Genomic DNA, 13359 nt, shown 5'->3' on the forward strand with positions numbered 1-13359 from the left:
TACATTAAAGTCACCCCCCTGAGCTAGCTGCATTCTGACGGTATTGTCCCTTGTGCAGAGTTGCACGTCTGTGAGATTGAAGACTCCCCTGAGTGGCTTTTGGTGGACTAGACTTGAGGTTCAGTAGCCTATTCTCTATAATGGTTTTCATTAACTGAAATCAGACATTTATCTGACCAAACACTCAGTCACACTAGCAGAAGCATGAAAGCACTTTAACTTTATTTACTGTAAAGAACAGCGATTCCCGGACAAAAGGATGGAGACAGCTTGTCAGCAGCCCCACACAAACCCTGTGTAATAGAAAGGTGAAAGGTTAAAATAAAAGAGCTTATGCCTAACAGCTTTGCTTCACAAGTAATTAGAGATGAGCGTCCTTTACCACAGCAACCCATTTTTTTTCTTTCTTCTCTTTTTACATCAGTGAGTTCCATCCTTCATCAAACCAACTTCACGTCACAAAAAGAAGCGCATTAGCCCTATTAGCAAGTTAGGTGTCATCATCTACTGGCTTACCATAGTAACTGGTCTCCAGTTTGCATAAATTATACAATAAATTTACTGATGGCATGTGCGATCTATGCAACTTGGCATCTTACTGAAAGAAAAGCATCCTTTGTGTGATGTCAGGTCACTGGTGAAGTGAAAATAAAACTTATCTTTGATGCTTTACTCAGTGTCCTGCTAATTCCACTGGGTTCACAAAACATTTGTGTGTCATCACGTTGTTCCGAGATGTGTGTCGGGACTCTCATTTTAGCAAACGGAGTGGTTATCCCAGTGGAAGATGGTGTTCACTCCACTGAGTGTGAACAGGTCTTTAGTGTTGCTGTAGTCAAAGCCTTTTTCCACGTTTGAGCTCTGGGAGATGAACAAAACAGGCGCGCAGACAATAAAACAAAGAAAAACAAAGCACTTTACGGGCTAAGAGATAGCGCGCACAATATCCTTTTAGTGTTAATGAGTAACTTCATTTATCATTGCACAAGCATGAAAACAACCTTTTGTGTCTATGTCGTGGGCGGGGTGGTGGTCTAATTTTCTCAGGCGTGCGGTTGTAGCTAAATTTAAAGGTTGTAGTTTTACACATGACGCCGTTCCTGTGCAGTTGAAGGCACCTACAGGGCAGTCAGAACTGGACTCCAGCCAGACAGCAACAACTTTCAAAGTCTGTGGACAACAGCACAGCTGCCTTTGTCAAAAACACAAGCTAGTGTTCATCAAATGTTCATCATCAAAACTCTTGTGCTGTGCAGATTTTACTTCATTTTTAATTCTCTGCTGTCACTTCAGTTGCAGTTACTCTTTGTAACACTGATGCCTCCCTCCCCTCTAAAAGCCGTCTGGCAGTTTTTGGCAGTTTACTCATAGTGAAAGGCTCTCGAGGGTTGCATTTTTTTTTTTACTTTGTAACGTAATGTGTGTAATGTAATGTCTGGCTCATGTGCCTTCTGGCCAATGTGCAGCATTAAATCAAGTTTTACAGGTAACCTCCAGTGTGTGTACATCTACCAACAGTTTTTTGTGTGTAATAGAAAACTGTAATTTCATAAATCCTGACCATTAAAATGTATGGGAATAACACTGCATCTGTTAATTTGGACAATTCATTAATAGCAGGCAGCACATGTTAAATAACCATATAAATGAGGTACAACATTAAATATAGACTATTTATCATGACATATATTAAAATCGTCAGCATACACTTTAAGCCAGATGTTGTGCCCTTGCTGTTTTGTCTGATTTGTGTGTAATCTACAGTGGCTATAAATGTTGTGAAATATAATAAATTTTAGGTGACTGTGCTTTGACTTGAATGTGTGCAATATGTTTGTTCCCTGTAGGATGTCTTCAGGCTGTAACTGAATTTTCCCCTAATCAACCACAAACAAAAAGGACCCGCATGCACAGCACAGACAAACACACAAAGGGTTAAACAACAATAGTCGTCAAATGAGCCTCTAAAGGAGCATCAGGTGAGTCCAGCGTGTTGAAAGCGTGCACCTTTGAGGCTCGGATGTCACCAAGAAGGGCCTTTTAACTCCAAGACAAAATACACGGTCCTTTTAATCCTCATTTCCATTTGCTATATCCCATACAGTAAGCACACGAATGACAGAGGGCAACACAGAGTCCAGTCACTGAGCATATAGAGACCACTTCCTAACGAAAACACAAAGTCCACAAAGTTCCCGGAGCTGTCTTTGTAGAGGAAGTCTTTGATCTCTCAATGCGTAGAGACATGCAGTGAAATTGCTGGAGAGAGAACACAGTGTGTACGACTCTGCTTGCAGACAGCTGCTTATTCACAGTTAGGTTTGAAAAGTGCACACAAGGTACGGATCGTGTTAATAGCTCGATGAGTATTATCTCTACTGTACATCTTTATAATACCATAACACGTAGTGTTACAGAGCTCAATGTAAGACAGCAGTACTTATCAAATGTAAAAATAAATGACATGACATATCAATATTCACAAAAACTATCGGAATTAATTTCACAATATCTACAAATTCACAACTTAGTACTATTCTGAGCAATTATTCTGCGCAATTAGAATTGTTGCCATTTAGTTGAATCATTTGTTTAGTTTGCTTATTTTATCTACAGCTTTCTACGCATCAGGAGTTTTGCATAAATGCTGTTGAGGTTACGTCGTATAAAACATAGAATATTTAATGCTGTACTGAATAGCATAAATATATTAATATAGTAATATAGTCTTAATATACTCTATCTCATATGGATGACATGTTTCTGCTGAAGTTAACTCTGGCCCTGTGAGAAAAGGATTTACCACGTGACTAACACAATCATAGCAGAGCCTAAATGGCAACAGTACAGTGGAGTCCTGCTCATCGAAATCATCCCAGGAATGTTCAAATCAATCAATCAATCAAAACGAAATAAAACAATTACCACAGGTGTACATGCAGACTCTTCAAAACACAGTTTTTTCTTACAATTTCTAGTTTTAAAAACTGCTATTTCTGCACTATGACATGTGTTGGCTGCTATGGTCTTTCCAAGCAGACTGGATGACGATGATTACGCTGTAGTTTAGCGGCAGAGTGAAGTGGTCGTGGTCTTATAGCTCCGGAAGTGTTTTACCCTTGTTTGCTAGTCACAAACACACAACATATGCGGATTTAAATTTTTTTTATAATTGAAGAGGTGTAGAGAAGTATGTTATTCTGTAAATATTTAACTTGATCAGTACAGTCAGTACAGCTTGGCAGTCACACTAATTTCATGTTGTGAATGGGGTTAGACATGAGTTTATGAATGCTGTAGTACACATGAAATCACAAAGCAAATTGATCTTTGGTTATCACATTATACCAGATCCTGACATGACAAGGGTCTTTGGGCATATTAAGTAAAGTGACTGTTTCTGCTTAGAAGTACGTACCTACAGTACATTTATCCCACTACCCAGAAGAGTCATACACAAACATTAATGCTGTTTAGCAGCAGCCAGCAGGGTTTATAAACCCTCAGTGGATGTGTAAAATGGATCATTTTGTTTGAGACTAAATTCTAAAAAAAAGAAGAAATAAAGAAGAGGAAACAGGGTGTTTTCATTGAAAAGTGTATAAATCAATGAAATGTATCGGATTAAAAAAAGCTATACCGTGCCGGGATGATGTGTGGTGTTCAGAAATATTTAGAGGTAATACGTATCATTAAGACACAGCGACGTGCTTCACCCTGTTTGTTATTATACATTTAATTTGCCCGATGAAATGAAATGAATTTCTATTCCTCGATTTCAGTGCAGAGGTTAGTATCACGCCTTATTTTGCCATTATAGCCACTGTGTTTCTAATGTCTGTATAAGGTTTACAAAGAAATGCACATGCTGTTGCAATTTAGCTGCATGTGGAAGAGAGAGATAGGGTCTAGCTTTGTGTGTATGTCCACATATGTATGGCTTGAAATTAGACGCACTGATTTATCGTAATGGCTAAAAGAGTCAGTGCTCTACAAATAGCCACTGATTACATTTTATAATAATAAAAATGTAAATATCTCATTTGTTCTTCATTTGATTATATATCAGTTTTTAAAAAATATAATAATACATCTTGTGTTAAATTATACACATTATTTGATAAGAATAGCTTGTTTTCATCATGTTATATGTCGGTTAAATTCACAACTTGTTCGATGTACTTAACTTAATTCTTTCAATCATGGAACAAAATTTTCTATTGTATTGTTGTTGTCCTGTATCTTCATGTATGAACTGGCTTAACATTATTTAAGATGACTGCAGAGCCAGTTCAGTATGTGCGAACTGTGCGTGTGTGACCAAATAAGGGTAAAAACACTCCCAAAACTCTGTACCAGCTGTAAAGCATAAACATTGCATTAGTATGCACAAATAGTTGGAATTATGCGTGTTTATACAGATGCTGGGTTATGAGAGGTTATGAGTAACTGGGATGAAGTACAACACATTGATACCAAGCCCTATTTCCTTAGTGACAAACACCAATATTTGAGGCCAAAGACGAAAAAACGTGTACAGACTTCACCATGCATTAAGCTATGACTGAACACTTCTACGTGGTTTGTATTAACAAACCTTTACAGGTGCCACAACACGGTTCACTCACTGTCCTAAGCTTACCACTGAAAATGGTAAGCTTAATGTATGAAAGAGTATCGAGTACAGTGGTTGTCAGAGCAGGTATTTAACATGATGAAAAACAGTTTGCTTAGCATAAAAAGCAACAGAAATGGCTTTAGAGTTACACCTGCATAAATGCTTAGCACACATAACACAGAGTGTCACAGGAATACAGACACCGCTAAACAAATCAGAGACAAATTCAATGCACGAGCGATCATCGCTCCATCGTTAGTGGCTCTTTGGCGCAATCAGAACAATTTGTTGTTGTTTTATTATTATGAATTTTGCAATGCAACTGTCGCCAGCGATGGCAGTGTCTCCGAAATGTGTTCAGAAATGCTGCATGACTGTGACTCGACTTTTATTACAAAACACAGTATATGGAGACAATCAAATCAACACCGACCGACTTTACACGATAAAGTATAAAAGGGCAAAAAATACAGCACGAATCAAAACGCTTGTGCATGAGTGTGGCTACGGTGACCGATGGAAACAAAATAAGGGTGAAAAACAAAAACAATAAAAAAAAAGGTTTCAAGGTGCCTGCTCACAGTTTACTTAAAGGGCGAGTGTCTGCTATGATTTAATTTGTGAAACGTGTCACGTTATTTGCATTTGAACGGCGAAAAAAAATAATGTGTGAATTCGACTTCAGTCTGAGGTAATGGCGGTAGTTTGTAATGACTGCTCAGCTCACAGAGATGTCAAAACATAAATGGCACACGGACTATGATATATCCTTTAATATCTTTGCTTCAGCTTTTCACTAGTGCTGAAAGGTCTGTTAGCCTTCGGCACTCATGGGAAACATTTACACTTTATACCCATCTCCCCCGGCGCGGTGCGTGATGCACAGCCCATACTGCACTACACTGCAGAGCATGGATGCCAGTTTGTAAATGTTTGTATGTAATGTAAACACACAGACCGTCGTCTATATGTGTGGAAATGCAAGTGTAAGCATGTCAAAGCCTTTTTTGCTTCGTGATGTGTGTATTTACCAAGGCACGTAGCTTCTCTGTCGTAGGACATAGCCAATTAAACCTCAAAGAGCCACTGAACTAGAAAATGTACAGGCAGCCCAATGAGACGCGAAAGCAGTTGCAGATAATACTGTATTGGGACTGTTGAACTTCACCGCAAGCTGAAGGTCAGACACTGACGATTATTAACGATGTTCCTATGGACCTACACAGGCTGCCCCCAGCTAACAGAATAACAGTAAAGCGACCAGCAAATGGCTCTCTTGGTGTCTTCTGATGCATGTGTTCGTGTGCATGTCTGCATGCATATCTCAACTCAATGCACGTGACAGTCTTATTATTGGTAATGAGCTACAACGAGAACGTTGAACGCATGCTTGCCCTGACTTATCATAAGAAAAGCGCAAACATGTCCAAATTTGGTGGAAAATGCAATTTGACTACTCTACAAAACAGCAAGCCGTCAAAGGTACAGCAAAGATCACCGGGTTACTCACAACAGAGAACAGGGCCAGAGCTAAGTGTGGAGGGGACGAAACTAAAAAGAAATGCTGCACAAACACAGACTGACGTGACAATGTGCTTCCTCCACGGTCCACTACTCTATGTGAATCTACTGTATGGTCAAATTTGCCTTCGATCTATACGGACGTGCAAAATATCAGATGCCTAAGAAAAAACAGACACACAAAACATGCGCGCACACACGTACACACGCACAAAAAAAGATGTAATGGACTTGGCACACCGAAACCAAACCCAATCAAGCCGAGCATTTGGTCAGACTCAGTTTAGGTTGTTTGCCTTCATGATAGCGGGCTTTCTGTTGACATATGTGGCCCAGTAACCCAAGTTGAAGATGAAGAACAAAATTGGGAAAATGATGCGTGATATCTTGTCCACTTTGCTGACGCGGTTGTAGGATTTCTTGGCCTCTATGTAGGGGTCAGGCATATAGGGATGCTTCGCCGATGCTCCCGCGCTCTTGGAAATGGTCGTTAAACCTTGATCTTTAGCTACGTTGATGGCGTAGGTGGTTCCGACAATGTTGAAGGTGTTGTTCGCCTTTTTGGACAAAGTCGCAGATTCTCTTCTCTGAAAAGGAAGAAGGAAGTAAAGCAAAGGTCGTTAGGAAGGGGGGGGCACCAGACTCAACCATACTTCCATTTGAACTCATAAAGAGGAAATAGAAGCAACACCACGAGACACGACACACACAAGAACAAAACAAAAGCCTAACCATATCTTTAATCCTGGCCATGTTAGCCTGAAACGGTTCCTGAAAAGAAAAGTAGAAAAGAAAAAAAGTTTACCAATTATATTAAAATTACCCAACTTACATACTGTATTCATCAGTATCTAGCTGGAACTACTTTTGAACATACCGTCAAATCAAATCTGCATCATACAAATCTGGATTGCAGAACGTAAAGGACCAAGATCGAAAAAAAGAAAATCATGATGAAATTAAGAGTATGGGAATAGGAACAGTTCTGATTTGCATCATTGCAGAACCAGGCTGGACTGGCGTCTGATACTGCTAGCAGTAGCAGTAGCAGCACAGAGCAGGATTAGAAGGAAAAGCAAAATAACAGCGCCTGAAAACATGTCTGACAAACTGTATCAATGAGAGCAGCCAGACCTCTGCAGGCAAACAGATTGCGATACAACAAACACGACAAAGGCTCTGTGTGATAAAGCTGGCTGGAGAGACTGCCGTCTTAGTTCTACTAGAGGGAAATCATTAGACTGTCTTTCATATTGAAGTCGCACAGGGAGCCAGAATTTTATTTGCTAAATTGGTACTGGCTCAAATAGCTAAACTTGCATCACTAGAGGATCCTGTCAGCCTAGCGAAGAACAGTACAGCGCACACAGTAGATGTGGGAGAGTAAGTAGGACACTAAGATTGATTACCAGGCAGAGTTTTAGTTTCCTGTGTGGCATCCAGTGTGCGAGTCTGTACTGTGGTAATTTCCTTCACACCATTCATCCCCACTGTGGCCACTTTAAGAAACTAATTCAGTGCGTGTCTTGTAACAGATTTTCACTTTCACAGCTCCCCCTTTTCACTTTTGCTTTGAGCCCAGTTTTAATTTTTGCTCCACTTTTTTTTTTTTTAGCTTCATTTAATTTTCCTTCCTTTTTGCTTCTCTCCATCTTTTTAATTAGCATAACTAATGTCCCCTCTACCCCAAAGTGCTTCACGGTGAATCTCTTACAGCGCACAGCTCATCACCAAATATTTTGTTTGGTCTTTATGCTCAGTGTTCACATATACTCACGAATGGAGGCACAGCAATGGTTTTACACATGACAAGACATGTGCCGTGGCTATGTTCAGTGTCTCGAGTGCGTGTAAATCTCACAGGGAGTCCTTTTTAATGTCTGCCAGTAGGTTTTGCTTGTTTGTTTTTTTTTGACTTTGTACTGGAGGCAGCAGGATTGAGGAGGAAATATATTTACTGTCATAAGTGTGTTTCCTTGAGTGAGCAGGGCAACAGGATGAGTATGATCCTTCAACCTTGAGGAGAGCTAACAAACTTGCAGGCAGTTGATTGCTTTAAACCGGTGCTTGAAGCACCTGCTATCTTAAGTCAATTTGAACAGAAAAAGAAAGAAAGACAGAAGAGTCACACTCTTGCTCCCAGATAACCAGGTACCTTTCAATGATATTGATTCTAACTAGGGTTGCCAACCGTCCCTTAAAATACGGAATCGTCCCGTATTTCGAAACAAAAGTATTGAGCTAATAAGGGACGCACTTTGTCCCGTAATACAGTGAGAATCAAAAGTAGTCTATAAATGTTAATGGAATTAACACTTTGTTTGAAAACATAATTCCCAGCCCCTCTCCTGCTTTGTGACCAATGAGCTGACAGCACACTTATGACAATTCGAGTATGACAATTCAGATTACCGCTCATCTCATTGGTCGAGGAAAGGTCGCTTGCGGAGAAAATACCGGAAGACAACAGATGACCACAACAAGAAGCATGGCCAACAGGGGAACAAACGCCGACACTGCGGTGCAAGTCTCGGATGACAGTACACCTAAAGCTGGGCAAACACTGTGCGATTTTTTCAGTCACGTTATTCAGCTCCTGCTCAAACTGCACGATTGACTCGCAGGGGTTAGAAGTTCGTATGTCACGATGTACTCTCACACTATACCGCCCGATGCTCTGATGCGACCTGAGAGCTCACACTGTGCCTCCATAACATGAAGGTTATAACAGAAAATCTGTCGCTCGCTCTCTCTGTCTTTCACTCACACAGACACACCACCACCATCAACTTTGCTAAACTGCTAATGAAAAACATTGATCAGGCAGCTGTGATTGAGCAGCGATGTAGATCCAACTATTTTCACGGTTGTTGTGGTCGTGATAATTTTGTGATGCCACATCGAAAAGGCTCGGATGAGCTTTCCAAAGTTCTACAAGTTGTGCCTCCATCGCTTGTGTCCAGATCACACGCTGCACAGCCGTGCTGCTCCGTCTTTTTCACCAACGTTTACGTTTGCGCGTGAGCAGTGTGAGCCCCTGTGGTGAGACCCTCACGAGCGATTGATGATCGGGAGCTGGTCGTGAGGTGTTAATCACTTCTCTTTACCCCACGTATACTACACGACGCACGATGAAGGCCAAAATCGGTCCGAATACTCAAAAATCGGCTCAAAATGGGCCAAAAATCGCACAGTGTGAGCCCAGCATTAGAGCAGCAATGTTTGTTCCCCTCAGAGAAAGGGAAGAATGGGAAAAGGAAAACACCTGGCTGGAAAACGTTAATATGGGCATGTGCAGTGAATATCAGCGCTATGTGGCCAGAAGTGTGATAATATAATTTATTTTGTGTAATAAACAACTGCAAGGATAGATGATTACAACAAATTGATGACTAATACATAAAAGTAATACATAGATGAATAATGATGATGAGTTATGATGCGTAATCATGGGAACAAGCGGGTTTACAAACAGGAGCAGCTGATTAGCATTAGAAAAGCTGAAATAATACCTCAACTGAAGCCAATTGTACTAAATGCACTAAATGTGCACTGTTACAATAATATTTTTCTTTCTATTGTTTTCTATTATTTTAAGTTAAGCAGGACAGAGTGCTTTTAAAGAAAGATTTACTTATATTCTCAAAAGTTAAGCATGACAGGCTTCTGTTTAAGAAAGAGACCTGTTTTACTGTGTTAATGTTGTCATTTTGAGCTAAAAATAAATGGCTAAATGATCATTTGTTTCACATGTGTTCATATCACAAAGAATAGAATATGCATCTACTTAAATCAACTTCAAGTCAAATGGTTAAAAAAATAATTTCACACACAAAAAAAGAGCTAGAAAATTCACCACACTGGGAAGGGTGAAGACAACTCGGTCGCCCGGCCCTGGCCACGAGGTGTCCCTTATTTATTTTTCAGGGAGTTGGCAACCCTAATTCTAACACAGAATGAGCTGCTCTATTGGAGGTTTCTGTCAGCAGGAAAGGCAAATTACTACAATATCACGCATCAGGGATACATCAATTGTAGTAACAATATAGCTCAATATGGCTACCCGTCACGCATCTTTAAAGAGCAGAAATTCAATCATAAAATTTGTGAAACTGGATCGACTGCAAAATGGATGGAACACAGCAGATAGCCATCAGTCACTGCCAGTGGTGAGTGTCATGTCCGACAGTAGAATGACTTGGCTGATGAATATGTGTATCCGAAGTGGCAAACACCAGTCCTGAGAAATGAAGCCAAACCACAACTTGATTTCCTATAATGGCCACTTGAGACTGGCTCCAAACGCAAGTCCACACAGACTCCTGTGTTTTCACAGCCTGCTACAAAAATCAGTTTTGGCCTCGATAGCTAACAGACACTCAATTTTAGCCTCGATAGCTAATGACCGCTATACCTTTTGCCACTGTACCTGTCAGGCGCTATTGTTTTAGCTTTGATTGCTAGCAGACAGTATATTTTTAGAGTTGATACCTAACAGATGCTATATTTTTGTCCTCAACAGCTAACAGATGCTAACAGATGCTACCATTCTGGCCACTATAGTATCTTCACGGAAATTGTATAAGAGGCCTACGGTATGTATGTTTGGAGAGGGAGCTTCAAATTAATAAGTATGTAGCCGCTTTGAATGACAGGTGGGTGCTAACAAAGGATTCTGTAGTTGCTAACCGCCTGTTTGCCTTCCCCTGAGTTAACTTGAATGGCTAACTTGAGAAAACTCTCAAATGTTCCTGCGGTGCTGCCTTTAAGAGCATTTTTAATCAACAGAAATACTATGTTTAGAGTTCTCCACCAGTCTGGAGAAGAAAGCCTGAATGAAAGTGGTTATTAGCCTGTATTTAGAAAACATAAATTGCAATTTTATGGTCGCTAAATTAGAGGTCAGTTTATGTCTGTTTATAGTGAAACTTTCAGTGAGTACTAAAAGTGTTTGGCCGTCTCAATTTAACTTGCTGTACATTATGAAGGCTGTGTACCAAACTTCTAAAACCAATTTTCATACTGATCAGTGAATGTTCTGCACTTACACCTCTAAGCTCTAATAATACCATCCCAAACTGTTCAGTCTTTTAGACTATGGATGCTATCTGCACAGTAATGTAGCAAATTTTCTCTTCTTTTTTGCTGTTCCATTGTCCTTGTAGGTAATAATTTATATGGTCTAATTATTGGGGGAACAGTATGTAGCACTGGGCTGTATGCATGTTTTTATGAACCTTATGTAACAGAGCACATAATTCACTAGCAGCCACAGATTCCTGTGTACTATTCAAAGTCATTTCAATAGCTGCAGGCAAAAATACTCCATGAATACAATGCATCTATTGACCTTGTCTTTGTAACTTCTGAAAATTGTTGCATCAGAATTTCTTGATGAGTGTGTTTAAGTGTCCTGGGGGTAATTGTGCCTTGCTGTGTCCTGCTGTTTGGAGCTCAGTGTGTGCATGTGTGCGTGTAACTGAACCTTGTGACAGTCTGTCCCTCTCTAAGACTGGAGCTGAAGTGTTGGCGTAATAAATAGCCCCAAGTATGTGAGCATGTGGGTATGTGAGTGTGCAGACTGTCTATAGGGAGCCACGATGTCCCTGTTTGTGTTCCTGTGGACACGTTTTGACGTGAGCATTTAAGTGTGTATTTAGGTAGAGGCACTTGCACTATCAAAATTTGGAGGAACTTGCTAGTTGCATGGGTGGCCTCTCTTAATAATTATGTCATTTAGTTATGATATTATATATAAACATGAAATAGACCTTTCTGATTTCACTTAAGGATGTGTTAATGTACACTATATGGAAAATAAGGATTCTAACATTTGAATTCAGGTGTTTTCTGTCCTTTTGCCACAGATCTATGAAATCAAACACCTAGCCATGCGGTCTGCCTTTACAAACATTTGTTAAAGAATGAGTCACTCTAAAGAGTTCACTGATTTCAAGTGTGGCACTGTAATAGGGTGCCATGATGGCAACAAGTCAGTTCGTAAAAGTTGCAAGCTATTCCACAAAGAGCTGTGAGAATCTTGAGAACTGGATGAACTCGGGCAACGTAAATTTACAGAGTGGGGCTGCCATGTGCTGAGGTGCATAGGGTGTGAAAGCCACCAACAGTCTGCTAACTCTGGCATTAACATCAGCACAAAAATGGTGCACCAGGAGCTTCATGACATGGGTTTCTTTAGGAGAGCAGTTCCTGTAGGGTCTAGTGTGTAGGCGGCCTATTACATTTGTTAATATAGCATCGCATGGAAAACGCCAACAACAAGGGGTCAGCAATTTAGTGGTATTTCATGCTTGCTACATCAAAAAACTTGTACAAAAGAATGCTTCCAAGTATCCTCCTTGCAGTGAGGAACACAGCTTAACACCCAAGTATCTCTATCATTATTGGGACTGAAAAAGTACAAAAGTGCACCCCTGGCCTCCAGAAATGTCAACTCACCTTTGTTCTTTCCACCTGAGTGCATCAAAACTTCCAGAATACATTCTACTGACATGCAAGTGCTTGTGCTAATAAGAGATAATGAATTATTCTGGTAAAATGTTGATGAAGTTATTATGTACTGCAGGTGCGTAGACACACACATGCGCACACACACGCACACACGAAACCGCGATCACCCCTTGGCCGCAGCAGAGCAACCCACAGCCAGTGCTTCTGCCTCTGCTGATAAAACAGCACATGATATCCAACATAGCAGTGTCCAATCATGTGTCACAGAGTGCTGAGAATATGCAGGCTTTTCCAACCAAACTCCCCACCGGCTAATTTCTGTAATAACCTCACCTTCAGCCGGAGAGGGGAGAGCTAATTAGGCAGATTGCCTGTCACAGAAAATGGTCGAATAAAAGCAAAGGAAAACTACATCGATGCTCCATAACCAGTAAAGTAAATTAGTGCGCACACACTCATCTGTGGATCATATCTGAGACCTAAAAAAAGAAAGCAGCCTAAGGGTGATGAAGTCATCATTTGGTTCCGGTAGGAGTGGTGGCTGAAACCCTAGCTCTGATGGCTGCGGGGCTAGATTTTTAAAAAAGACTTACTAGCTAAAACTTCTCTCCTGAAGAAGAGGTTTTGCTTATGTAGCTCGTGCTCATTAACAGTCATTTTTCTAAATTTGCTAAAAAAAAAAAGGGAAATATATGCAGTGCCTGACTGCTTTGGATTCCAGTAGCTCGTTCTAGCAGGCAGTGTGTTAG

The 13359-nt window shown here is 40.5% G+C and overlaps 1 protein-coding gene across 2 annotated transcripts in view; it reads right to left on the bottom strand.

Annotated features, from left to right (window-relative positions):
* Positions 1–203: 203 nt before the first annotated feature.
* Positions 204–13359, bottom strand: part of gabra3 (gamma-aminobutyric acid type A receptor subunit alpha3) — a 118527-nt gene continuing 105371 nt past the window's right edge. The window contains exons 10-11 of one of the 2 annotated variants that reach the window (XM_086309586.1): positions 6872–6910; positions 204–6726 (exon numbers count right to left, since the gene is read on the bottom strand). In XM_086309586.1, the coding sequence (XP_086165712.1) occupies positions 6418–6726; positions 6872–6910 (348 nt within the window). In that variant the 3' untranslated portion in view covers positions 204–6417. The remainder of the gene's footprint in view (positions 6727–6871; positions 6911–13359) is intronic. The other variant, XM_086309587.1, reaches the window with a different exon arrangement.

Source organism: Aulonocara sp. 'chitande type north' Nkhata Bay, linkage group LG10 (genome assembly GCF_057382095.1).
Source record: "Aulonocara sp. 'chitande type north' Nkhata Bay isolate Kocher_YH1m ecotype deep benthic linkage group LG10, A_spYH_male_GT1.1, whole genome shotgun sequence".
NCBI lineage: Eukaryota > Metazoa > Chordata > Actinopteri > Cichliformes > Cichlidae > Aulonocara > Aulonocara sp. 'chitande type north' Nkhata Bay.